Source organism: Triturus cristatus, chromosome 3_2 (genome assembly GCF_964204655.1).
Source record: "Triturus cristatus chromosome 3_2, aTriCri1.1, whole genome shotgun sequence".
In the NCBI taxonomy this organism is placed as follows: Eukaryota; Metazoa; Chordata; class Amphibia; order Caudata; family Salamandridae; genus Triturus; species Triturus cristatus.
Genome location: NC_140584.1, coordinates 887,438,791 through 887,466,125, shown reverse-complemented (window position 1 = coordinate 887,466,125; position 27,335 = coordinate 887,438,791). Strand labels below are relative to the sequence as shown.

The window sequence follows — 27,335 nt, the reverse complement described above, 5'->3', positions numbered from 1 at the left end:
TATTGTTAAAGTTGAATTGTGGTTGGTGGAGCCTTGTGATGATTGCAAATTCCATAACAATAAATGCATTACCATTACCCCTTTACCATGGCAACATTATTACATTTTTTAATGTATTATTTCTGCCGCCATTGCTTCTTTCTAGGCACCCCACACTTACCTCTGCAGGTTCTACCTCAAACTTGCCCCTCACCAAAAAATGATGGTTATCATTTTCCTTATACTAGGGTTGGGATTCCAAGTTCTTTGTGAAAAATTCAACGTTTTTATAGCAGCACCCCACACAGTGGCACCCTCCCACACTCACACAGCTCATGTTTAGAGAACGGTTGTTGACATTACCACAGAGCCGCTTGTACATGGAGACGGTTATGCCTATACACTGCACATGCTGCCCAAGTGTAGGGCTGCGTAAGGGGCATCAAACATGAATTAATGTGGAATATGCAAGATAAACTTGACACAGTGGCAGTCACTCTGTAGTGCACATAGGGAGGTAAAGCATACATTTCAAAACTGGGCAGCAATTGCATCCTGCCTGATTTACTGCTGTCATCGCAGCCTGCCACCGGAGTAGGAAGTCACATCCCTAAGTTCAGTAGCTAAGGGTCTACACCTAGGAATACATTGACCAGGATGGTACAGATGGGGGAGAGGCAGGAAGTCAACACACAGGCCAAATAGAAAAGTATGGGAAAACAAGCACTGGCAAACCCAATAGGACTCACATTTGAAAAGCATCACGGAACATTTGCCTAAGAAAAAAAGGCCAAATGCCAGCCCCAGCACCATCACATGTGCACATGAATGCATCACTACACATGCACACATAGGCGTCATGACACTGCGGCTGACATTTTGTTTACTATAAATTTACCATTCCAAGATGGTGGATGCTAGTCTTGTAACAGTATATTTTAAAAAAATGTGCAAAGGTGCACAATTCTGAGAGGAGTGGCCCAGCTGCGAATTGGAGCTAATGGGCAGTCTGAAAACGGAATAAAAAAAAAAAAAACAGGATGGGTATAGGATGGTGAGCAATGGGGTAGAGGGAAGAGTCACCACTATCATACGGCACGAAGCAACCAATGAGCTAGGGATGAAACAGAAATAATGTTGAGTATGACGAAGGACGGTAGGTAAAACAGTAGACAAGCTGGGAAAGCGACATGGAAAGAGTGTACGGGCAGGGATGTGAGGGGGAGCAGCACATTGGAAGGAGAGCAAGAAAAGACTTTCACGGAGTACTGAAACAGAAACGAAAAAGCAGTTCCCTGATGTCATCCGTGGAAGTAAGATTTAAAAAACACTATGATCCAGGGACAAACACAAGAAGAGAAAAGAAAGCCATTGAATAAGAAGCAAGCACATGTGATGTTGGGGTATCTGCTTTTATCCTTTCTCCTTCCCTCTGGCACAAGTCCCTCGTCGGCCTGTTGTACTGGCCACGGAAGACTTTTTTCAACATTTGTCACTCTCAAGGCGATCAGATAAGGGTGGCCTTAATGCTATAGGCAATGTCATTATGTTGCACTGGCATCTTTTTCTCTCCCTCTCTTTTCATTTGGTTGCACTCCTCTCTCTCCGCGGGCGACTCAGCAATGTGGGGAGACATGTAGGTCTGCTGATCGAGAAGCCGTCAGGAGAGATAGCCACTTGATGGAAAGTGTGTGTGTTGCAACGCATCGTAATATGATCTGCAATGGTCTGAGTAGTTTACCCGCAACAATATTGACGCAAAAATGCAATGTATACTTGGAAACACTGCTCTTTTATTTATTTTTTTAAAAAATTCTGACGCTTTGCTATGTTATGTACCATGAGCAAATGGGAAATTTTTTAAAAGACCAATAAAGATATTTAAACAAAAAAAAAAAAGCAAGCACATGTGATTGACAAGAGAGCCAACCAATGATAAGCAATGGGTTAACCCAAAGCCCACAATAGGAATTGTTATTGCCCAAACCGGTTCTCTCGAGGACAGCTAAAAGCTGTATATACGGGAGACCTACAAATTGAGTTGAAGCACAGGAAGGTTGACCTTTAGGGAAATGGTAAGAATGAATGCCCGGTTGTTTCCTGAACAGGATTTCCAACCCTACAAAGTTTAGCCTGCAACGTTACTGACTTTCCAAGCCACACAGGCAGGCGTTCCAGAGGCGCTGGCCTGTCCGAAATTCTTCCTGATTTGTCTTGAGGCCATCCATCCCTCTTTGAAACACGGAGCAGGCGGAAGTCATCTCGGGGCACTTTCTGCAAAGGCAAACAGTATAAAACCCTTGCATTGCAACATGAATTGATAAAGAATGATGAAGCAGCAAACGTGGGTACAACTAATAGCATTAACAGCCATCATTGCACAACATCTCAGCTGGAAAGGGCCCCTTAAAGAGCACTGTAAATAATTAAGAGCAATTGACAAAAATACGATTAATTGGATAAAGTTAATAGAGACAGTCAGTGCCGAAAAGTGCCAGGTAAGGGATAAAGAAAGGACCTAGAAGAAAGAAGCACTGAATACAGCAACTCGGAAAATTGATTAGAAGTCAGCGTGTGACGGTGAAGGATGGCTTTGAGATGAAATTGTGGCTAAACAGAAAGTGACCTATTTACAGAAGTGGAGGAACTTACACATATTGTAAATTAAACGTTTAAGACCCTTTTTAAATTACACTTAATTCTGAAATTCTCAAAACAAGCAAGGCAGTGAGATGTAACACAAGATTGTCTTATGTTTCATGGTTTTCACAAAAAGAGGCGCTAATGTACATGACAGTGGTTTAAAAATGGTAAAATGTACCCCATGCATAATTTACACCAGTGGTGTTAAGTACAGTCATGAAACTGAACAAATAAAAACAGGTGTGTTTCTCTGCCCCAAAATATTTTCCACTCCACGCCTTTCCTTCCCAAACCCACCATGTGAAAATGTGGTCAGGTGTAATTTCTCCCCTTATCCCAGCCATCGTTTTTATCACATATCCATAGTCCCACCAGCACCTCTCATGAAACGAATGAAAAAAGAGTGTATACATTTGAACAACTTAACCACGCCCATTGTATTGTTATGCCTCATTAGTTCCTGACAAAGCAGTTTAAATAAAGTTTGACTGCATATCTTAAATAAAATATGCATATATTCTAAGCACGGTTGGCATACCCAAGCATATTTTACATATATTTGTGTAAAATACACGCCCTTGCATTGTTGTGGGTGTCAGTTTCAGAGTTTCATGACGGGATAGGCATGTGTGTACTTTGGGGCATTGAATGTCATTTTCATGTTTTCTAGAGAATGTACATGTATTGACATTACTGTTTTGGGCCAGGTGTTTATGCATGCCTGCTACTCTGTGATCCTCGACAGTTAATGTGGCGTGTGTGTGGGCCTTATCTTAATGATAAGGCGCTGGAAGTGGCGAGGACGTGGGGGGTGTTGGTGGAAGAGCTGCGATCTTGGGAAACGAGGAATGTGGAGGACGGGGACTCTGTAGATATGGACCAGAGGGTGGAACCTGGGACAGGGTCGGCGGGGGCTACTGGGGAGTCCATGCAGGACAGGGCTACTTAGGTACACTCATGGAGGATTCGGTACCTGCACCCTACATTGACAGCTGTTGAGGAGTCTGGGTGGGAACAGGGGGCGCAGAGGGAGGTCGCTGCGGGCCCACTTTTTTTTTTTTCTTTTTCTTTTTCATGAGCACAATAATAGGGTTTTCCCGTTTGTCCGGTGTTGGGATGCCTCAGTTTCTGGGGCCCGACTGGTAGAGGTTGATGAGGGGTTGCTGCGGGCACACTGACTGGAGGGGTGGGGGTAGAGAGGGTGGTGGGTGGGGAATATACGGCAAAAAAAAAAAAAAGTGTGTCTGGGCCTTGAATGTGACAACAACAGATGGTGGCACTGACTGTTGATCGATCCCATTTGCCATGTGTGATATAGATATTTTATTACTTTGTACTGGGTATTTTATATTGAGTTTTTTGTATTGTATAGATTTACAATCTTGCATATTTTAAGCAACCACGCGCAAGATATACATTTTCATCAGCACATTTTGAATTGAAAATTAAGAAGTCTATTCATTTGGGGTCTTTTTCTTATTGACTTGTAAATCCGGATTCTCTTTGTAAATCGGTCCTTCGCGCCCAGTTTATGTCTCTCCCACAAATGTGGCTGCAAATTGTGCACCTCCTAATTGATGTTCATGTAGGATACGCGAGGGCGCAATTTTCACCCAATCTGAGAATGACAACTCAGAATGGGGATTGGTGTGCAAAATACACATGAACCCACTTGTTTCAGCGTAGGCAAACTGTAGATTTGCAGTTTGCCCGAGACCTTATTTGCACCTGGTTTTAACTGGTGCAAAATCCTCAGGGCAATCACTCATGCCTGAAACTATTTGCGCCTCAAATGTGCACCACAAACTAGATTAACAGCCCAAAAGTAATCCGAGCCGTAGCATCGTATTAGCAGCACTACTTGGCACTAGTTAGAACTAAGTGCTGAAATACACCAGATTGTCACAACGTAGTGTCACTGGTACGCCATGGTTCCAGATTAGGGTTGATCTTTTAAAACCATTGTGACCTGATTCATTACTCATTTTGGTTCAGTTACAGTAAACTAATGCTACAACATCCAAGAAGCACAGGTGTGTGCAAAGTAAGCCCAAAGCTGGATACATGAGTGATATCCCAGTGAATAAGAGCCATAGAGACGCGCGGCCAATAACAATCTGTGCACCACACAGTGCAACAGCAGTCAATCTTCGAGGAAGGTAATTGGAGAATCGATTGATTGATTGATAGGCTTTATTTCGATATATGAATATCATAAAAGCTTTACAACAAGTAAAAATAGTCACAGTTATTACAATATATACAAAAGAGGAAATAAAAACAGTGACATGATCCAGTAAAATACAGTTAAATTGAGACTGACAGCCTTTTTGCACGAATCAACCAAGACCACTTTAGAAATTTTGACACTCCACAAACCACCAAGGTGGATGTGTCGGACAATAAGATGCGTAGGGCCACAATATGCTGGCGAGTACCTAAAAGTCTACACAGTGGTTTGAGCCAGCGCCTCCTAGGTGTACAATAATCTGGGCATTCAAAAAGAATATGTGCCACCATCTCGACCCGCGTGGGACAAAGGGCACAGAAGGGGGAGGACTGGAGGGATGATTTCCACCGGGCTGTTAGGTCGCCTACAGGTAAAGTCCCCACTCTAAACTTGAAGTACAAGGCCCGGTCAAGGGGAATGCGAATCATGTCGAGATATGGTTCATAGGCCACCACGTCTTTAATCCTCAAAAAGGCTGCGGTGGAATTGCAATGACGTGGATCGACAGTGAGCTTATAGGAGACCCATTCCCAATACAATTTCTTTATCGTGGCTTTAGGTGGGGCAGATCAAGTGGCCCAAGCTTCACCAAGACCCAGCTCCCCTAAGAGGCATTTAACGTCCCTTAACCATTTGATCCTATGCCAGCCCCCCATTGCCATAACCTCGGACAGTGCCTCAGAGTAAGAGGATAATTCGGGCACCCTCCACAACCGGGCCCACAGGAGCAAGGGACGAAGTCGTGCTTGGACTGCAATCGATCTGCAGCCTAGATCCAGCAGCACAGGAACTGTGGGCGTGCTCAAAGGGAGAGCCATCAGGTCTTTCAGAAATTTGCTCTCAGATTTTTCTAGTAATTCCAGGTTACATGTACCCCACAACTCCGCCCCGTATAAAGCAGCGCTAGCCCCTCTGACTTTATAAATCTCCACAATTGGGGCGATAGTTTTAATTGTGGAAGAACGTTGTTTCCTAAGCAAAACACCACCCACCCTTTTGTGGGTGAGGAGCATCTTGTGGATGTGCGGGGTCCAGTTCAGTGAATCGCTAAGGCGGATTCCCAGGTAGTCAAACTCTGATACCCTTTCTAAAAGAACAGAGTTCAAGGCCGGGGGATGCCCTAGTTTCTTAGGAGGATTCATGATCAAGAATTTGGTCTTGTCGACATTGATCACCAACCCCCTAAGGAAACAAAACTCCTGGAAGCGGTTTAAAAGTTTTTGAAGGCCCTGGGGGGTCTTTGAAATGAGGAGGGTATCATCTGCAAAGAGCAGTGTTGGAATCCGTTTGCCCGCCAGGGAAGGTGCGTCTGCGGGTTCTTTTAGCAGATACTCAACCACCCCATTCACATAAAGGGAGAATAGGGTGGGAGCTAGCACACATCCCTGGCGGACACCCCTCCTCACTGGAATCCTGTCAGTTTTCTCCCCATTCATACCCCATCGCACCTGCGCATAGTTGCCTGCGTGTAATTTCATCAGGAGCGATAGGATATAAGGGGGCAACCCCAGGCCCTGCAAGACCCTCCACAGTTCCTCCCTAGGTACCAGGTCAAAGGCAGTCTTAAGGTCAATAAAGGCCAAATAAAGACTGCCCTTGCCCAGCACGACCACCTTCCAGTACAGGAGGGCCAATCTAAAGGCCTGCTCAGTGGTCCCAGTTCCAGAGCGGAATCCAGCCTGAAGATCTGACAGAATGTTGTTGTCATCCAGCCATTGGAGCACCCTCCCCAGAATCAACTTCCCCACCACCTTTTGGGATGAGTCAATAAGGCTTATGGGCCGATAGTTGGCGGGGTTGTCTCGACATCCCTTCTTAAATATAGGGACAACCTCCGCCCCCTTCCATGATTCAGGTACAGGCCCCCCCCCCCAAAATAGCGTTGAGTAGGGTGGAAACCAGCTTCCCCCATTCCTTAGGCTTGGCACGTAGCAAATCACCGGGTATCCCATCAGGCCCAGCAGCTTTTAGGGGCACCAGAGACTTGATTACGACCTCCGCTTCTCTGGCGGTAAAAGCATCACCCTCACTGACCCTTGTGTAGTCGGCCAGAGGAAAGGAGTCAATAAAAATCCCCTCAGGAGGAGTATAGAAGGACAGGAAATGGTTGAACCAGTTCTGGGCTGGGATGTTGCACGTCAGCAAAGTGCCGACAGGCCTGTCCCTAGATCTTACCAGACTCCAAAATCCCCTAGCATCCCTGCCCAAACTTGCCTCCAGAAGGTCCGCCCAGAACTTTTCCTCCCACTCTTTTTTGCTACTTTTATAGTCTGGGAGTAGTCTTTCCTTGCGAGCCTAATTGCAGCTTGAGATTTAGCTTTAACAGCACCTACCAATACTTTTTTCTTTTCCCTGCATTTTTTGGTAAACCATTCCTGCACTTTAGGTGGCTTCTTCCTATTACCAGCGCGGGGAGCCATGCTTGGGACAATGAAGAGATTGCTCAGGGCCCTGGTTAAGTTGCAAAAAGTCATAGTGACTTCCTCAGGCAAATGGGTCAGCGAGTCCAGCTTACACTGTGCTGCAGCTAGGAGCACCCCTATATCTGCAACTTTCTCTTCTGCCATAGTAAGCTTAGCCCACTTCAATCGTCTGCCGCAGTTAGATGGGTAAACTTCGTGGGTGTTTGGTGCTATGCGGGATAGAGTTCCCCCCTGTTCATTAAGCCACTGGGGAGAGAGGGCAAGTGAGAGGAGATTGTGATCACTCTCAGTTGTTGGTACAACCTCCATATCCCTCAGGATACTCCACGAACTGGCGTCAAGAAGAATATAATCTATTCTTGACATGTGGTTCGGCCTGAAGCACAGGTGTGTGCAAAGTAAGCCCAAAGCTGGATACATGAATGATATCCCAGTGAATTAGAGCCATAGAGACGCGCGGCCAATAACAATCTGTGCACCACACAGTGCAACAGCAGTCAATCTTCGAGGAAGGTAATTGGAGAATCATTGAGTTCCCTTTTTACATTTCCGTTCCATTGACCACTGAGCTTGTCCCCCTTTTGAGCTCCTTCTTACAGGCCAACAGCACCAAAGGCTGCAAGTTGGTCATTTCTCAAGAGCTTCTCACATGTTGGCCTGTCTGTGCTCCCATAGGCAAGGATAACAATAAGTCAATTGAAATTGTACCTTGAGGATGAGTGTGTAGCCTATGCACTACACAGTCTGACCTAAGACGAATGCATAAGATGAGGTTACACAAAGTCTAAAAAGGAACACTGCGTTTTTCAATGATTCTAAATAAAATCTATTTAAAGGTCCATTCTATTCAAATGGAATGTTCCTCTGCAATACAAATGTAATATTGCAGCATATGTGATCCTCCCGCCTTGTGCAGCCTGACAAAGATGCATGTTGGGAAATGATATCCCAGTCAATTCAAGCACTGCTGTCATGCTGTTTTTAATACCAAACAACATAAAAGGCAGTGCTAGGATTGGTTGAGTCAGGGAGGCGCAATGCTCCATCGGAGACTGATGGGGCTGTGTCTCTGCTCATCCAGCTTCCACGTACTGTTCATTAAGGAAGCCTAAACTGCGCATGTCAGATTGGGCATATGAAAAAACGCCGGCCAATCTGACATGCGCAGTTCACTTAACACAGCCTCCTATTCAATCATTGACAGAAAAAAGAGAGCTCCTCAGCCCCGCCCCCACTCTAAAGAAATGAACAAATGGGTGTAAAGAGTCAGCCTGGAGTGTAGTTGCCCGCAGTAGGGGGTCAATGCCCCCACACTTTCATGGATGAGCCGCCCCTGTGGGTGCCATATGACACAGGGGCTGGTGATACGCGTTTTTGCAAAATAAGTGGTTCAGAGGACATATGGTGCGATGACAGGACTTACTGTGTAAAATTGTCCAAACAGAGATTTGGTAAATGCAAGATTTTCTTTTAAAATGTGCCCAGAGTCGATTTAAGCTGACTGTAAGAATAAAGAAAAGAGATGGGGTCATGCGGCCCCACCTCCTCGAGCCTCCAAAAGTCCCCAAGGACACCATACAGAGCAATATAACGGAGCCAATTTGGTGCTGACTGGGGACCCCTCAAATGAGGACACATTGCCAGCGCCCCAGGTGGGATCCTGGGCACTCACTAATAAAAGTGGTTGACTACCGCAAATAGGCCCACTTTTTTATATTTTGGTGTTTGACCCTTTGAGAAAGTCAGTATGCCTGCCTCACTTAAGATGACACCCTTTATATTGTTGCATCAACCATGCAATAAAATGGCTGAGGTTGGCCGTCCCTATGCCACTCACGGCCAAACGCAGCAGGAAGATGGGCGCAAGTGGGCGGTTGGGTGCAGAGCCAGACCATGCACCCAACCCCATGCCGCACATGGTAATGGACAACTTACCTTTGTTAAAAAACCATAGAAATTCACTGAAAAAACACCAAACAAAGTGATGCTATAGTTGCAAATTGTAATTATATCTTACATTACATTTTTTTAAAACCTTCGAAATTCACTGGCAAATACAAAGCTTAAAGGGATGTTTAAGTTAGGTAAAAATGGCAGTTAAAGCATACGAAAACCACAGGAATTCACCATTAACAGTTATCTCAAGTAACTGTAACTCCTGCCTCAAAGTAACTCTAACTTGTGTATACTTGTACGTATAGTGGTATATTGGAATATTATTTCATTAATGTTTCTCGATTGGATGTTGGGTTTTATTTTTATTTTTTATAAATATTTTTAGTTTATTTGTATAGTTTTTATTGTGTTATAGTTTTTTACATATATCATTTTGTTTAAAAAAATGTATTTTTAATGGAATAATTATATAGTTTTTTTAATTCTTTATAGAATTTATAGAATTTATAATATTTGTACATAGTGATATTATTTTTTATATATTATTAATAATTATTGATATCATCTTATATATTTAAAAAATGTAGGAGGTGCGTGTCTTGACCAGTCATACACCTAGTCATCCCAGAATCTGGAGAGGGGTCGGGAAAGGCAGTGTGGGTCAGGTGGCCACAGGATCACCAATGAGGAGGTGCACCTGAGCCTGTCTTGGGCTTGTGTTTGCAACCTGTGCCACATGGTTGACGGGCACTAGATGCCAGCTTGAGGAGGCATTAAGAAGCAGACCGCCTGCGTACTCCTGGGGTGAAGAGACATTTGAACTGTATGAACCTGGGATCCGAGCTGTGAGTCAGAGCTCAGGCCGAAGAGAGGTGCAGGGGAGTGGTGGCAGTCCTTGTTGATAACATGGTGAGCGGACCGAGGCAGAGAGGCCTGAATCGACCATAACTCTAGTGTGAATTTACCTTAGGGTTTGCTTGCAGAGCTTGTGAGTGAGCGGTAGCCTCATTAACCCTCCCCATCTTCCCGATTCTGTGCGCTGGATTGGGAGGTCTGGACTTGAGCGCTCTAGGGAAGTGGGAGGGAGGAAGTCTACCTAAAGTGGCATGAGGGACTCTGTGGGGCTTTGTTGACTTGACCCTTTCTGCAGGGTCATCTCCAAACATTTTGCCTTCACACTTTTCTGAACCTGTTTTGGTGGACTTTAGGACTCTGCACACTTTACCTCTGCTAACCAGTGATAAAGTGCTTGTGTTCTCTCCTTTAAACATTGTAGAATTAGCTTATACCCAAGTGGCATATTAATTGTACTTGTAAGTCCCTAGGAAAGTGGTACTGCATGTGCCCAGGCAGTGTAAATTAAATGCTAAAAGTGTGCATGCATTACTGACTGTGCCAACCATTAAGTAGCCCTTTAAACATGCCTTAGGCTTCCCATTTCAGCCTGGGTGGGCACTTTTAAACTGCCATTTCGACCTGGTAAAATAAACCATTTGCCAGGGCCACACCTTCCCTTTTAATGCATATATCACCCCTAGGTTAGGCCCTGAACAGTCCAGAGGGCTGGGTGTAGTGTATGTAAAAATTGAGAAATATACTTTTAAGTTTTACATGTCCTGGAAGAGAAATACTCCAAAATGTGTTTTTTACTGCTGTAAGGCCTACCTCTCCCATAGTTGAACATTGCCTTATTTCATTTCATAAGTGATAACTTCCAATTGTTAGCAAGTAGAAGGGTCAAGTATGGTGTCTAAAGAATTATAATTATACGTCCTCTTTAATGTAAAAGTCAGTTTTTTACTCACAAGCCTCAAAAAGTGTCTTTTAGAAAGGTGGCATTTTCTTTTCCTACATTTGGTGCCTGCAGCCTTTTCATGGGTCACATGGCCATTTGTAGCAGGCAGTTGGTCTTTGTGTATTTCTCCCAGACAGTAAGACAAAGGATAGATGGGTGTTGGCAAGATGGGCCAATCTGATTTAAAGAGGGGAAGGAGCTGTCACCTACCAGGCTTGCATATTGCAATGGCTCTTTCTGAACACTCTCACAAAAGGTTTGACACTGTTCTACTCTGGCCCAAGACAGGCTGGAGCCAGGACAGGGCAAAGGTGGATGCCTGGCACCTCAGGGGGGCGGAAACCTCTAGAAGCTTCCACTAGTTCAGGTATAAATATTGGACCCTTAGGCCCAACTCTTCAGTACACTTCTGGACTTGTGTACTCTGCCAGGAAGAGGGACTGCTGTACTGCTGAAAGGACTCCCACTCTGCTGGACTGTTGCAGGAAGGAATGCTGCCCTGCTGTGCTAACCTGCTGCCCTCTTGCCTGGGTAAGAAGGACTGGACCTGAAGCTCTAATCCCAGAGTGACTCCAATGGCTAGTTGGCTGGTCTTCTGTGAGTTCTGCCCTCCCCGGTGGTGCCACTCCAGCCCTTGACCCTTGTAAGTGGGCCTGAAGGTCCTCTGCCAGCCCATCTGTGAATTCAGCAGAACCAACGCATATCCTTCACGTAGCGGCACATCTCCCACAGGACCTGCGCATAACCTCTGCTGCTCGATGCATCGCCCTTGAAACCGATGCATTGCCTCTGCTGCATGGACTTCCCCGACGAAAGGACATTGCATCGCCCAATGCAGCCCATCGGAACCGCCCTGTGTGACGCATCTCCACTCTAGGACAATGCCTCGCCCAGTGCAGCCCTTCAGAACTGCTGTGGCACGACGCATCTGCATGCAAGGACATTGCATCTTACTTCACAGCTCCCCTGGAACTGTCACTGCGCAGCACATCCACTCACCCAGACTTCGTGTAGCCTGTGCTGTGACACACATACTCAATGCAGGACTTTGCATCTCTGCACAACCAAGATTAAGTTACTGTATTTAACGGACCTAAGTGGCTCCCTGTAGCTGACCCTCGCTCCATCATGGTCGGCCTGAACTTGTAACTTTGTCCCAGTCCAACGCGACCAGGTAACCACAGTTGGCGCTTTGTGCTTTTTGGTGCTATTTCACTGTAATCTTTAAATTTGCTTAACTCTCATTCTACTGATTGGATTTCTGTCCTTTTGGTCTTGCTTTGTTTATTAATATGCACTCTAGTTTTCTAAATTGGTGTGGGATTTTTCTTGCATTCTGTTTTCACGTTATTACTGTTTGAAAGGCTGTTTGTACCAAGCTACCAGAAGTTTTCTTACTTTCTGCTCTATTTTCCTCTTCCCCCTTCCCTGTACAATGGGGAAAGCAGCCCAGAAGGGGACAGAGTGGCTAGTGAGGTTGCATGTCAAAGTGGTGAGCTTCAAAGCTCCCACCACCTCTGAGATGCAAGTAGGCTTCCTCCCAGAGGAGGAAAAAGCCAGCCCCGTGGCCCAAGCCCATTTGCAACCCTGGCAGGTGGGAACATTAGATGGTCAGGAGGCATACACCCCCCGTAGAAGGCTAGCCACATCCTTGGTGTGGACTACCTGGACAGCCAAAGAAGAGTTTTGCCATTTTTAAAAGTGGTAAAATAGAGGCTTCTGGGTAGAAATGGCGACACACTCCCCCAGAAGTGCTCACCTCAAGGGCGGATTAGCCGCTGGGGCTAGCAGACCATTGGTTACTAACTCCCACACTCCCAAACACCCTTAAAGCTAGGCTTTAAGGTGATCCCATGGCACCAGAACCAAAGATCTGACCGACTTGCAAAGAAAGGGCAAACAAGAGACCTGAGTCTGTGATTTCAGGACCTGCAGAAAGAAAAGGTGCCAAGGACTGCACCTGTGGCAACCACCCTGCAACTGCATGACTATGATGCGTCCTGGACCAAGAGACTGCCTCCAAAGGAAATAAGAACCCCTCTGTAAGCCGAAAGGCAACTGCAGAACTCCCTTGAACTAGAAGTACTAGTCTCCCTGCAGCCTCCAGGCAAGAACCGCACTTCCATATACAAAGAATCTTTGGCCATCGGGCACGCCGAGGGAATCGGACAAAATTAAATGGACTATTACATTGAGGGAAACATAGTCTAGACCTCCAGTAAGTTTCAGGTAGCTACCATTTTCCCCCAGACTCCAGAACGTTGAAGTGACCAAAGGCCAAGCTTGCCACTGCCAACATTTGTTGGTGGCCAACAAGTCTACCACCACCTTGTTCCGATATTGTGCCTAGAGGGGGACACGCAGCATCTTCAACCCAATGCCTCCGTGGCCCCATTATTGATAGTTTGCATCCCCTTCCACACCTGCACGTCCAAGCAGTAAAGACAGCATCCACGGCTCCTGTTTTCAGAACAAGGAACATCCAGGACTACCATGCACCCATGACCTACGAGCCAGGTAATAATCAACTAACTGTCCAAGCCTTGTGCAAATACCCACCTCACATTCACAACGAGGGGTTACCACTGAAGTCAACCTGAAAGTGACAGTTTCTCACTAGTTCATTTCCCCATTGACTGCAACGTTAGTTTCACAGGAGTGAAATGCACTGATTTATTTTTCATTTAAAAATCTATAACTCCAGTTATACTCATCTGATTGTATCCATTTTGGTGTCTAAATTTTATAAAAGTCTGCTTTGTTTTTATTAATTGGTGTTGGATTTCTTTTGAGTCGTGTCAATTACTTATCGTCCATGTTGATACTCTGAAATGCTTAACCCATGTTCCGCTAGTAAACCCTGAATGATCTGTGCCACGGTACCAGGACGGAGCTAGGGATTTATCAGTTTGAATCCAAGGGCCTATTTGGATGATGTGAGATTATTGCATAGTGAAGCCTAACCAGCCTCACTGCATAATTATCCAGTTTCCTTCAGGGGTGCAGTTGAACTAGCCCCCAATGCTCTTGTTTTTTTTTTAATTCCCTGATTCATATTGCACTTTTCCTATGTTGTAACTTCACCTACTTTCACATTGTGTTTGTACCTCTGCTTGCGCCAACTCTGTACAGCCTTCCAATACCCCCATGGTTCTTGTTCGCGCTTTATAAAACTATTCAAATAAAAATATTCAAATAAATGGAGTACCTAAAAAGTGGCTAGCGGTGTCTGCCAGCTAGTGAGAGTGGGTGAGCCAATTGGCCCAGTTGAGGGTAGGTGGGCCTAGAGGGTTCAGTTTCCCAAAATAGCATCTGGTCTGTAATCAGCCATTGGAGCCCTTCGTGCACATGCACAGACTAGCCGGAGCCCTGAACAGACAGATGCTGCTAATTGTGCTGGAGGTCTCCAAGCTTCAAATGCAAGACTATCTGGAGGGCTGCACATTTGAGTCCTGCTGCTGCTGAACAGTGAGAATGTAGCCTCATCGTGGCATCACCGTGCTGCTTGGCTAATGTTACGTTGGAGAAATTACAGGTGCAGACCACATCACAGCAAAGTATGATAGACAAATTTACCAGACTGGGGGTGGGGGAACTGAAGCAGGGACGTAACAGAGACCCTGCAGCCCCGACAGTGCGGCGGGGGGGCTCTAGGGTTTCCTGATTTGGAGCGGGATGCCGAACCCTCTAAGCCATGCCATTGCATGCCTTGTAGTATGCTTGCTATGGCATGAAATATCAAATAGTTAATCACTCGAGAAAGCCACTCTGCTTTACCACGCTGGGGTTTGCAGTGTAGAGGGGGCCCAAAGTGTAGTACACGCCAGACCCTAGAGGAAAAAATCTTTGGCGTAGGGATTGAGCTCTCCCTCCTTTTATAAGACATCAGGAAAGTTGTTGAACAAATAACTGAGACGCAACATCAGCTCTCTATCATAGGAGACCTCCACCAGAAGTTAAAAGCAGAGTTGTCCTGCCTGGCACTCAAGATTTTGCTGCTGTAGAAAAGAACAGAAGATGAGGAGGACAGATCAAGGCAGAACAGATTCCGGCTGGTGCTATTGCCAGAAGGTCTGGAGAGCACGCAAACGGAGAAGACCTGATAGACTGGCTCACTTCTTGAATGCCCTCAGATTGTTTATCAGCCTGCTTCACCATTGAGAGAACACATAGCGCTGACACCTCAGCCCCCACCGCATTCCTCTCCCAGGGGCCATGGTTGTACACATCCTTAATCTCCACGACCAAGATGCAGTGCTCTGAGACATGAGAGATTGATCAGGCCTCAACAATGACTCCTATGGTACAGCAACAGAGGAAGTCTTCATGTCTTTCAAACAAAGCTAGCGCCATTGCAAATATAATACCTACTCCTGTTCCTGTCGAAATTGAAACTACATGTAAGTTGTTGGGATGCACACCTGATTTGATGCTATTTTTGCCCAAATGACACTGAAAACAACATATTTCCATGAGATGACGTGTACTTACGCCCCAACCAAATGCATTGCAAAATACACCCCTTTGGCGATTGTGTGTACTTAATTAATCCAATGTTATCCATAGTTATCACTCTTTTTATTCTCGTTTTACACCCAATGTTTCTCTGTTCTTCTGAAAATGTAGGTCCCCACAAGGAATCCTGCGCCATTTTCAATGCTTCTTAATGTTCAAACTGTGCCACTCCGAACCTCATGTAAGAACATGACAAGTGCGAGATTCATCACAGGCAGATTTTATTCCATTAAACCCAATGCATTTCGGGCAACACAGTGCCCTTCATCAGGGGTCACTGTAAACAATGAAAAATATAATAATCAATTAATGCTTGTATTTTTACATTTTGCTAAATTCATTATCATGGTTTGATACTCAATGTACCACAATGCACTTCACTTATCAATCCTCCCATACTCTTATCTCCTAAACCACTCCGTAAGCTCTACAGTTAGAGCCCCTCTATATTACTTTATGTGCCACTATCTAAAATCACCAATTCCCCGAGTATTTACTTCTCCTTCTTCCCTCGTTGCTGGTTGTTTACTACTCTCTTATTGCAGATACCCTACTCAACCATCTTTTCCACCACTTCCATTCACTCTCTCTACAATTTCATTTCAATGTCTATTTGCATATTCGTTGTTTTCCCGCTTTTCTATACTTAAATTATCACTTCTATATTCTCTACGCTACTGTTATACCCTTCGTTACTGTGCACGTACCTGCCACAACATTTTACAACCACCCGTCCTCACCTCCATAACAGGAAGTCATTACTCGTAGAATTACACCTCCCACTTTTAAATAGCTTCCAATTAGTACACTGGTTCACTTATTTCGTCATAAAAAATGACATGCAAAAACGTTCTTTGTGGATTGAACGCACTACTGGTTGGGGCGTAAGTGCGCCTCATCTCAGGGAAATATGTTTTTTCCAGTGTCATTTGGGCACGGCACTTATGGAATGGAAGTCACATTCAAATTGAACTAACTGTTGCACATTGGAACGTTGGGAATGGTATGAAGGCTATGGAGAGAGATGTAATATGGAGGTACTGTGGTGGTGGAAAAGATGGTTGAGTAGGGTATCTGCAATAAGAGAGTAGTAAACAACCCGCAACGAGGGACGAAGGAGAAGTAAATACTCGGGGAATGGATGATTTTAGATAGTGGCACGTAAAATAATGTAGAGGGGTTCTAACTGTAGAGCTTACGGAGTGGTTTAGGAGATAAGAGTATGGGAGGATTGATAAGTGAAGTGCATTGTGGTACATGGAGTATCAAACCATGATAATGAATTTAGCAAAATGTAAAAATACAAGCATTAATTGGTTATTATATTTTTCATTGCTTACAGTGTCCCCTGATGAAGGGCACTGTGTTGCCCGTAATGCATAGGGTTTAATGGAATAAACACTGCATGTGATAAATCTCGCACTTGTCATGTTCTTACATGAGGTTCGGAGTGGCACAGTTTGAACATTAAGAAGCATGGAAAATGGCACAGGATTCCTTGTGGGGACTTACATTTTCAGAAGAACAGAGAAACATTGGGTGTAAAACGAGAATAAAAAGAGTGATAACTATGGATAAAATTGGATGAATTAAGTACACACAATCGCCAAAGCGGCGTATTTTGCAGTGCATTTGGTTGGGGCGTAAATACGCCTCATCTCATGGAAAGAGATTGAAACTACTACACCAAGCCCCTCCTTCTTTTAAGTGCACCTGCGTCATTTGCGTAGTGACAGGAATTTCTCGTCACGTTTGTTATGCGAAATCATGGCATCTCGCAAATTCGTGTAATTACTCGCAATTCGTAGAAAAAATGTACTGCAAATGGCGTCATTGCGGTGAAAATTTACTGTGAATACACTGAATAACAGAACACGAGCAGCTGCTGCTCCCTTACAAAAAGACAGATGTGCATTTGAGGTATTTAACATAATTTCCCATAACTGTCATAGAATTACCCTAAAGCAAATTATGTTAATTTCACACACACCTTGTCTTTTTTATGGAGGAAGTTTGGGTGTTGCCAACATTAGATTATATCACTGGGCATCCCAGATAGCCCAGATTAAAGAATGGATAATTCTGGAGTGCAATGGTCCAAGTATCAGACTTGAACTGGAGCAGCAGTACAGATGCCGTCTTTTTAGCCTACTCTGTGGCCAGCTCAGACACATAAACCTCCCCACTCGGTCACTCAGATGGCTCTGAGGTGAAATGGATTCAATGGGAAGGAATCCCAACCTGCGAAACACCCTGGCTGTGGCTAAGGGCCTGGTATGGCCAGACAACAGGGCTGCCAGGCTTTAGGGTGTGGGACATGGTTGTCATTTTTAAGTTGGAGGTGTTTGAGAAGGTGCCCAAACTAAAACATTTGCACAGCTAGTAGAAGAAGTCACGCTGCATATATTGCAATCCTATCAATACCGCCCCTTGCAGCATCCCTGTACACACATAAAGACCATATTGCCTCCACCTATTAAGTCCACTGGAGGCCAGGGTGACAATGGAGAGGGTAGGCCAGAAGGTTATTTTCTTGCTTTACAGAACCCTAGTTAGAAACACTCCAGATTCCCTGGCTCAAAAAAGGACTGCGGGGTAGCGGGAGATGGAGCCATTGCAAGAATCAGACTGGAGGGAAGCAAAAATGGATCCTCGCTGCCTAGCAGCTTGGTTCAATTGAAATCTTTTCATGGAGTTTAATGTGCTTCCCACAGAGTGGCAAATAAAGAGAAGCCTCAGCCCCAGCTGTCTCCAATGCAGATCTGAGGTGGGTACTTTCTTTCACATTATATGGTCATGCCCTGGGATTCAATGCTGTTGGGGAGGTACACACAACATTATCCCAAGTGATCCACAGACACATTGAACCTGACTCAAAGATAGATTTGCTGGGGTTGAAGGTGAGTGTAGGATTTGGTGGCACCCACATGCTTGTGTCAATGGGTAGGCTTGTGGCAAAAAGGGACATAGCAGGTACTTCAAAGCCAAGGAAGTGGAATAGGGAAATGGATATTTGTGCCCGAGCAGAAAGAATTAATTCATAAGGCCTCATCCTGTGATTCTGGGCAAATCACTTAATCTCCCCGTGCCTACAAAAAAGAAAAATAAATGTGTCCTTGTATAACATAACTGATAGACTTGTAAAGCGCTCCAATACCTTTGGGTCGAGTTCGCGCTGCATAAATCTGCAAACACAAAAAGGCCTGAGGCTGTCCTCAGTAGCACGCAATGGCTTGTGGGCAGTGGATGAGGCTTTCTTCTCAGGTCTTTGACCCAAACTGATCAGCTCTTGCCATACTGCTGTAACCATGGATTTGCTTTAAAGAGCACTGGGGATTCTCAGTGATATTGGATGGTAACACTACACAAGTGCGCCTTTTATGCCTGTGCCTCTTTTAAATCCAATACAAAGTTTATTTTTTTTTAAAAAGCATTTGTTTAACATATGTATTTAAATGTATAATCTAATTAAACATTTTCATTTAGGTTATTTTATAGTTACATGTATTTGTATACATTTCATTTTTGTAAGTTACTAAATTAATGTTATTTTTTAATAACGTAGACATTTTTAGAAATGTACTACAATCAAAAAGAATAATGTAACTCTTTTTATTTCCAAGTTACTTCGTAATGCTGATATTTTAAGGCACAATACTTTTAGAGTTAATATTCTTGTAATTTACATTGTATGCAAAAAAGTCAGTATTTGTGTACCTCAATATTTTTTCAACAATATTTTTGTGATCAAAATTTTGTTATGGAGGCACATTTGAATTACGTAAAGCTATCAATAGTCAAAACTGAAAAGACGGTCATTGGCAAAGATCACTTTCAGAGACTGTTGTGTTTGTCGGTAAGATGGCTCCATAAACGAATGCGGTCTCTGTAGAGACCTTTGAGAGACCTGAAGGTCCCGGGTTTGAATCCCTTCAGGCCTGCTCATCCTTCACTTCTTCGGGGGTTGATCAAATGAGTAGCATTGAGTTGGGTAGTAATTAATATCTGTTATAAGTGTCTAGTGAAAGGACATATTGTAAAATGTTCCAGATATGGCAACCAATGTTAGTTTGCAGCATAGCCTTCTGTGTTCAATAAGCATAGGCAAGGAACAAATTAAAAATACACAGCAGTAATCAAGATTTGTGCTAACACTTGTGTATGTGGGGTGAGCACTGATGTATGTCATACTGCATATTGCATTTCTGCATATTGTTAGACACTAATTTAATAAATTTGCGTCACGTTACAGTTGATTCAATTTCAAGGCGCTAGCGTTCCATAGCCTATTTCTCTGACTGTGTGTGCTGTGCCTGTAACGGGCAGGCTGTGTACTTCAGTGCGGTCGGATAGCGCGGCTCCAATGATCTAACAAGCGCCCCTGGACCTGAGGGCGGACCTCCGTCTTTGGCCACGAGGGCAGCTGCTCTCAGCCGTGCCCGCCGCAATAACACGAGTGTGCTAATCACATTTCTATTCTGTGCCCTCGGCAGGAATGGAAGGAATTCACTGTGAAGCTCTTCGACGCTGTGCAGCAGCAGATGAACGAAAACCACGTCAACTTCTTCACGGACCTGTCAGAAACCGAGAAGGCCTTCGTCCTGGAGCGGGCTGCCAAGGCCATCCGCGGGGGTAAGGATCTCTAATACAGGACGTCTAAAAAAAACAACAATGGATAACAAGCAGGCAATCATTTTGAATCTGCACAGCAAAAAGGTTTTCTGGGTCTGGTGGTTTAGTGAACTAATGCGTTACGAAAGGACCTCATGGTCATAGATTCAAATCCCTGCGGGATCACTCAGCCTTTCATCCTTCTGAGGTCGATAAAATGAGTAGCATTGAGTTGGGTAACGATAAACTTTTGTTATTCTGCGGCAAGATATCCTTCTGGGTGAACGTGCACATTACAAATACACACATTATGTTATGTTTTCTCAGCCTTCGGTACGGCAGCGATGGCAAGGGGTGTTTGTCACCACAGTGAGAGTCACACTAGCGGGAGTCATGCCATCGCTGCCGCTACATCCGGAGTTACTAAATCGGGAGCGTCATTACATAGCAAGAGCCCTTATGTCGCAGGCTTTATTATTTTATTTACTGAGTTTGCGGTGAATGAGCAGGAAGGCCTACAGGGGGCGCAGGCGCACAGGAGGACTTGGAGGACACATGGTGAGCAGGATCCGTGAAATGCGGGAAGGTGTTTTGGGATGTGTACTGTGGCGCAGTCAGTAGTGCAGCAGACATGCACAAAGTGGTACAGGAGACATGGGTGGGAGAGCACGAGGAACAGGCAGTAGGCACAGGCAGAGTGACACAGTGATTCAGGTAAAATTAAGGTCAAAGCCCCTGAGATGAAGAACAGAGATCATGGGCCCATGAAGAGTAAAGATCCAAGCACACTGAAGATCCAAGTTCTTGGCTCAAGGTCAAAGCTTTCAGCTTCAGTAATCTCAAAGATCCAGCTGGTCAAGTCTGTTCAAGGTCAAAGTGTCCCTTTCCTAATCTCAAATCTGCCCCATTGATCAGACTTTTAAAGCCAATGATTCCTTCCTTTTTGTTTATGCAGAAATTCTGATCTTATTAAATAACCTGGTTTTGGATTAAGAATCTGTTTAGGCCAAATAGGCCATGGTCGGCCTCCCATATATGTGAGTGCGTGAACGAGCTCTTCTGGTACTCACCTGAACAGAAAGGTACTCCATATGTTTGAGAAGTTCTTCTCTTGGAGCTTAACTATGCATATCGATTTCTGATAGGATGGTTTAGGAACAGAAATGGCAGCATTAACTGGTGGCTGGATGAACTCAGACTCACACCCAGCACCCACACCAGGAACCTTGGAATAATTATTGACAGGAAACTGGACATGACCGCACAAGTCAACGTCATTACTGCGTCCTGCTTCCACACACTGAAGAGGCTGAGGAAGATCTTCAAATGGCCCCCACGCAACACTAGAAAACCTGTCACTCGCGCCCTTGTCACCAGAAAGTTGGATTACGGGAACACCCTTTATGCCAGAATCACCAAGCAACTCGCTAGTAGACTAAAAACCATCCAGAACTCTGCAGCCAGACTCGTCGTCAACCTTTGACACAGAACTTGCATCACACCACACATCCGTGAGCTCCACAGGCACCGATAAAAAAACATGCTCTTCTCAAACTCCTGAGACACACATTTATGGCACTACACAGCTTAGGCTCCACCACCTGAACAGTTGCATCTCCTTCCACCAACCACCCGACACCTCTGCTCTGCAAGACACCTATTCACACACATACCACGCATACACAGAACCAGATCAGGTGGATGGGCATTCTCTTACGGAGGGCACACAGCCACACCCCCCAATGAGGGAGCAGAGGCAGGAAGAGGGACAGGCCAGAAACCGGGCCCACATCGACACAACAGGGCAACCAAAAACCCAGGAACAGCCAAAAGCAGGCCACAGCAGAAAAAATGTCGCCAGACACAACAGGACGGCGCGGAGCAAGCGGCAAGGACCACAACAAAACCCAGGAAACAGAGCTGCTGGCAGAGGGACAACAGCCCATGAACAGGAAGGAACAAAGAAGCCAGAGGCACAAGACCCCACCCGAACCACAGCGCCAAGCAATGGGAAAAAAAACAGCAGCACGGCAGGCAGGCACCCAAAGCGGCAAGAACAAACACCATGTGACCGCACCCCCTGGAGGGGGTAAGGGGCATGCCGACCGACTGTCTCACCCCTCAGGTGCAGGCCAGGGAAGCCCACAGTGGGGAAAGGAGCAGTCGCACGGGCACAGACCGGCCCACCTGGAACTGCTGGCTGAGGCCACAAAAAGCAGGACCACCCCACCACTGCAAGGACCTGAACCCGACCGCAGAGGGACCAGCCACCCATCAGGCCGAGACCTAATAAACAAAAAATAGAAGACCCCAAAAAGAAAGCTCTAGACCACAGGACACCCCGCTATACCACAGGCGCGGGCCAGAGGCAGCGCACAGATAAAACGTGGGGAGGAGAGAAAACCGCCATTCGGACCACACCTGGGGCCGGAAGAAACCCAACAACACAGCCAACCCCAATAACAGCCCCATCAGCCAATACAAGGGGTGCCCCATCCAAGCGCCCGGGCAAACGACCAGCTGGCAAGCCAGCGTACCAGAGGCAACCTCAGCATGGACCCCGGACTGCCAACCACACAAGGGCCAAAGAAAGAAGACCTCCTCACAGTAGTGTCAAGTTGAGGGGGGAACCAAATCCAGGCAATGGAGGGGCATGTGACACCAACATCCACTTGTCCCTGCCACAGAGGAACAGCTCTTGGCTGTACAGTGAAGGGCCAATGAAGGAGGAGTGCCTGGGCAATGGGGAGGCACACCAGAACATACCCCGTCAAGAACAGCCAGGCATCCAGACAAGGACCAATGAAGACCGCCACTCCAGCCCAGCAGGAGCAGCACCTCATCCCATTTCGGTCGACAGACAGAAAATTCCAACTCAACAGCAGAGCCTCCTCCTCTCTTTTTAAATTTTGCAATTACACACATAATACATAACATAACCAAACTCTCTAAAAAACTGCCAATATAGGCCCCACCTTGTCTTATGGCTTTGAGATCTCCTTGGGCAAGCTCAGCTTCGCATTTAATCAACATGTGACTAAAATCTTCAAAAAGGTGCTTCGACTGCCAAAAATCAAGTCCATTTCTCAGATTCTACTAGATCTAAGCCTTGAAAATTATGTTCTGCAAAGTGTGGTGGTCTTTCTTAACCTGTGCCACAAGCTGAGACAGACTAGAGCTGGCTCACTTGAGTCTCTGTTATGGACTGACATCAGTTCCAACAACCTTGATGGGTCACACAGTCGGTTTCTCAATGAATGCATGCTACATCTGTCAGCAACTGAACTGTGGCCTCTCAACCCAAGTAAAAAAACATCCAAATCAAGCATCAAGAAGTGAATCCAACTGTGTTCCTGTTTGTCCGACAGAGAGATTTTAGCCAAACGAAGCATGCATGGGTAGTAAGTAAATCTTATCAGTTGGCCCCTCCTTTGCCACACCTTGCTTGCACATACTACCTACATTTAAAACAGAGATTTCTAGCTCTTAGGCTGGGCGAGTGGCATTTTTTAAAAACACCCACCTCCCTGTGTGCAGGGCTTGTGGAAAACCAGCCGAATCTCTGGAGCACGTTGTGTGCATTTGTCCAGCATTGATGGACCTGCGCAGATCAAAGTTGAGGCCTGAGTGGAACAAACTAGGAGTCCAGACCTATATGCAGGGCATTATCGCGGGTATGAATCTAGAGAATACAGCTCTAAACATTAGCTTTACAATTTGTATCCATCTGGCATATCGTAAGTTCAAGCAGTCACTGGTGATTAATAAAACCAAGGCAAAATGAGGTAAACGCCACAGGTAGCCACAATGAATGGAATATAAAAGAAGTAGCCACTGCCGACAGCTGAACCCTCGATCTGGTGGCTTGGCGATCTCCATCTCAGTTTCACCACATCGAATCAGGTGATAAAGTCAACAGCATGCCTTGGAACTGCCTCTACTGGCGTCAAGCACCACTCTACGCGCAACATGGAACCATTCGCTTTAAATCGAAACATCAACGACCTGTTCTGGTCAGTGACATCCTGATCCCCCTGCTTAAACTGCGTCAGTACATGACGGAACATTCCAGCTCTTCTTAGAGCTTTTCCTAACTACTCACCTATTGACTGATGAACAGTCGGGCTATTTGGTTTTATGCATCGCAGCAACTTAAGACCCTGATCTCGCACTGGACTGTGAACACGTATGCACTTTGGAGTAACCTTGCTTCTGCTCTCGTAAGATGGCTACCTCGGCTTTAGAATTTTTGATCCATTGTATATACTAATATATCAGCGAAGCGTAAAAAGCTTAATTATTGTTTTATACCTATTATAATGATTTTATTTATCAAACAATAAACTATTGTAGTGGCATGTTACATAACCGTATTGGCTCAGACGTATTGGAATTGTCATTTATTTTTGACACATTGGTCACAGATTGTTGCCTTCAATAAGCTGACTGCTAGCCGCATACTTTTATCAAAAGCAAGCCCTTGTTCATCACTCCGTTGCTGTGGGCAGGAGGCCTTCTCAGGGCTTTGACTTACAAAGATTGTATATGAGTAGCTATCAATCGGCACATCACCAGTGAAACTGAGAACCCACTCTTGGAGACACTTCTAACCTCTATCATCTCCCCATTCCGAGTTTTTAACAGGAACGTCAGGCACACCATTAGGAAATCGGTTTCAAACACACCAAATTCCATATGTTTTGCTTTTTCCGGCCTTTTCCCATGATAAATTGCAGCAGGTTTGTCCTGCTTTATTTTATCAGTGGAAACGTGAGGATGTGATGGGTGTCACGCAACTCGTAATTCCGATTGCTGTGCAAACATGTATTTGCACAGGGTTTCGAAATTTAGTCCTGAACTCGTAATGAGGGTCTTAATGGCAAGTTACTTAAAATATCTCTTTGCCTTTTGAGATGCACTACCTCCTGCAGACCTTCTCGACTAAAAAGTAGAGATTCAGGGTTGTGGTGTCCCATGTCTCTGTTTTCTCTCTTATCCCATTTCTCTTTTCCAGCTCTTATCATTGGCCCTGATGTGCCATTGTGTGTGGTAACTGGTGGGTCACCTACTGATTAGGCTCCCATGACAGATCATGGTTCATTTTTATAGATGGAGTGTGAGTATGTGTGAAGAAACATTTAGAGGGTTTCGGCCCTTGTGATGAATTTGCTTAATGTGTAGTCGTTTTAGAGAATCTGACTAACTGTACCATGGTCTGATGTCCTTCGATAATGAAATGATTTCATGGGCAATAGATAAATAGTTTTTGGCGTGGTATTATGCAATATATAAAATAAAGGTGGCTTTGAATTATAGCAAGTTTCAAGTGAAGGGTGGACAATTTATAGGCCTTACTTGGGGTTCTCCTATTTTTTGCATTGTTTCTCCATGGCATTATCCTGCCCTCTTTGCCTGGTTTTTGATAAAACTATCCTCTCTGCTCATGGTTTAATGCTTGGTTTAACTCTCTCCTTTTAACCTTGGTTATAGTTCTGTCTTCTGTGGAAAGTGAATAATCCAATCTCCTTTCTATATTTCATTGCCGTCTCATGTGTGGCTTTTTATCCTCTTTGTGCATGAGTTTGACTTCTTCTGTGTTTCCATAGTTCCACTCACCCCTCTTTTCCCTTACTAAATCTTCTCTTTATTAAGTGTAATATTTTACTTTAACTGTTGGAAGAAAAGAAAAAACGCCTTTTAATATACCCAGCCCTTACCCTCCTCTCAAACCGTGAAAGTACTAGAATATATCACAAGTGTTCTTTAGGAGTGCCCTCAGGCCCAGTGTCTCTTAAGCAACCTTAAGGCAATATGGGCTGTAATATGGACTTTGTGGCCCCATTTAAAAAAAAAACATCCTTCGATGAGAACCTCCAAGAATAGGTACCTCCTTGAGGAAGGTGGGCTTATTCGCTCCACCTCCACTTGATTTTGACATGGTGCATGCAGACATTGGGCAGTAGGATTGCTGAATGGGGGTGGTGCAATTGGGGGTAAGGGAGTTGCAGCATCATAAGAAAACGTTTGAGCTCCTGTCCTTAATATTATTACCTTTTTTTTAAAAGTGAAAGACTGTCCATTCCATGCTCATTGGTATAGTTATACTTTTTGTTCAGCTCTTGCTCCAGAATTTGCAGAAGAAAAAACATGTAAGTAAGGATATGCAGACCACTTTTCTGCATTGAATATTCAATATCTCTGCAATTGTACTGCAAAGGGGTTAAAGGTCTGAAAAAGCTGATACTGCTTACATGCAAGATATGTCAGTGGCACAGTCTGCATGAAAATTGAATAACTGGATAAACTGTAAGGCTCCAGTGCAGTGTTTTACGGTACATTGGTTTCTGTATTTCTATTCCTGGCACATCCACAGCTGTTGAAGCGAAGAACCTACGCTTTGTTCGAGCATGTGGAAGAATGTTGTTGCTTTGTAGTCAAAAGCTAAAAATGGCTGGGATGCTATTGCTGCAGCCTTCGCAGAGTACTGTGGTGAGCTATACGCTCTGATCTTGCAGGTCCACTGGAGGACCGACATCAGTTTGTGGCTGATGTGCCAGTGCCGTGCCTACTCCCTGAGGACCACAAGCTATTACCAAAATTCCCTTGCGGGGAGCTCGGGATGGCCATGGAGCAACTACACTTGAGCAAAGCCCCTGACCCTAATGGCTTTCCATCCGAGTTCTAACTTTTACTTTGGCCTTACACGGGCCTTCTATTGTTAAACACTTTTTAAAGAGGCTCTCAAGCTGGGCAAATTACCCAGAGACCTACGAGCGGGTGAGATCATGGTGCTCCCTAAGCCAGGCTTGGAAGGTACTAAATGCGAGAAATATTTGCTGATCTCCCTTCTGAACTTGAAGGTGAAGATCTGGGTTAAAATGTTGGCCAACAGACTGGCAGGAGTCATTTCCCGCTGCACCGGGCCACACTGCATATTATATGCAGGGTCTGCAATGCCATGAAACTCAGCAGTAAACTGCCCGTCCATCAATCCTGTTGATGGTAGATTTCAGGAAAGCATTCGATTTGGTCGACTGGGATTATATATTCACCCTACTGAGCTGATACAGTTTCAGCCCGTGGTTTGTCGAGTCAATACGGCTACTGTACACAAATCTCACGACATGGGTGCGGGTTAGAGGGACAGTTTCCAAATGGTTCGGCATCAAGAGGGGCATGCGCCAGGGATGCTTCCTATCCCTCTTTTTGTTCATTTTGGCCATTGAGCTTTTGGTGGCCTGGG

The 27,335-nt window shown here is 45.1% G+C and overlaps 1 protein-coding gene across 4 annotated transcripts in view; it reads left to right on the top strand.

Moving 5' to 3' along the window:
• The window catches only part of LOC146858391 (uncharacterized), a 548,917-nt gene that overhangs the window by 57,080 nt on the left and 464,502 nt on the right, over window positions 1-27,335 (top strand). For 3 of the 4 annotated variants that reach the window (XM_085649307.1, XM_085649305.1, XM_085649306.1), the window contains exon 2: window positions 19,975-20,113. The exons of the other annotated variant lie outside the window; for it this stretch is intronic. In XM_085649307.1, the coding sequence (XP_085505433.1) occupies window positions 19,975-20,113 (139 nt within the window). The remainder of the gene's footprint in view (window positions 1-19,974; window positions 20,114-27,335) is intronic. 4 annotated transcript variants of the gene reach the window in all.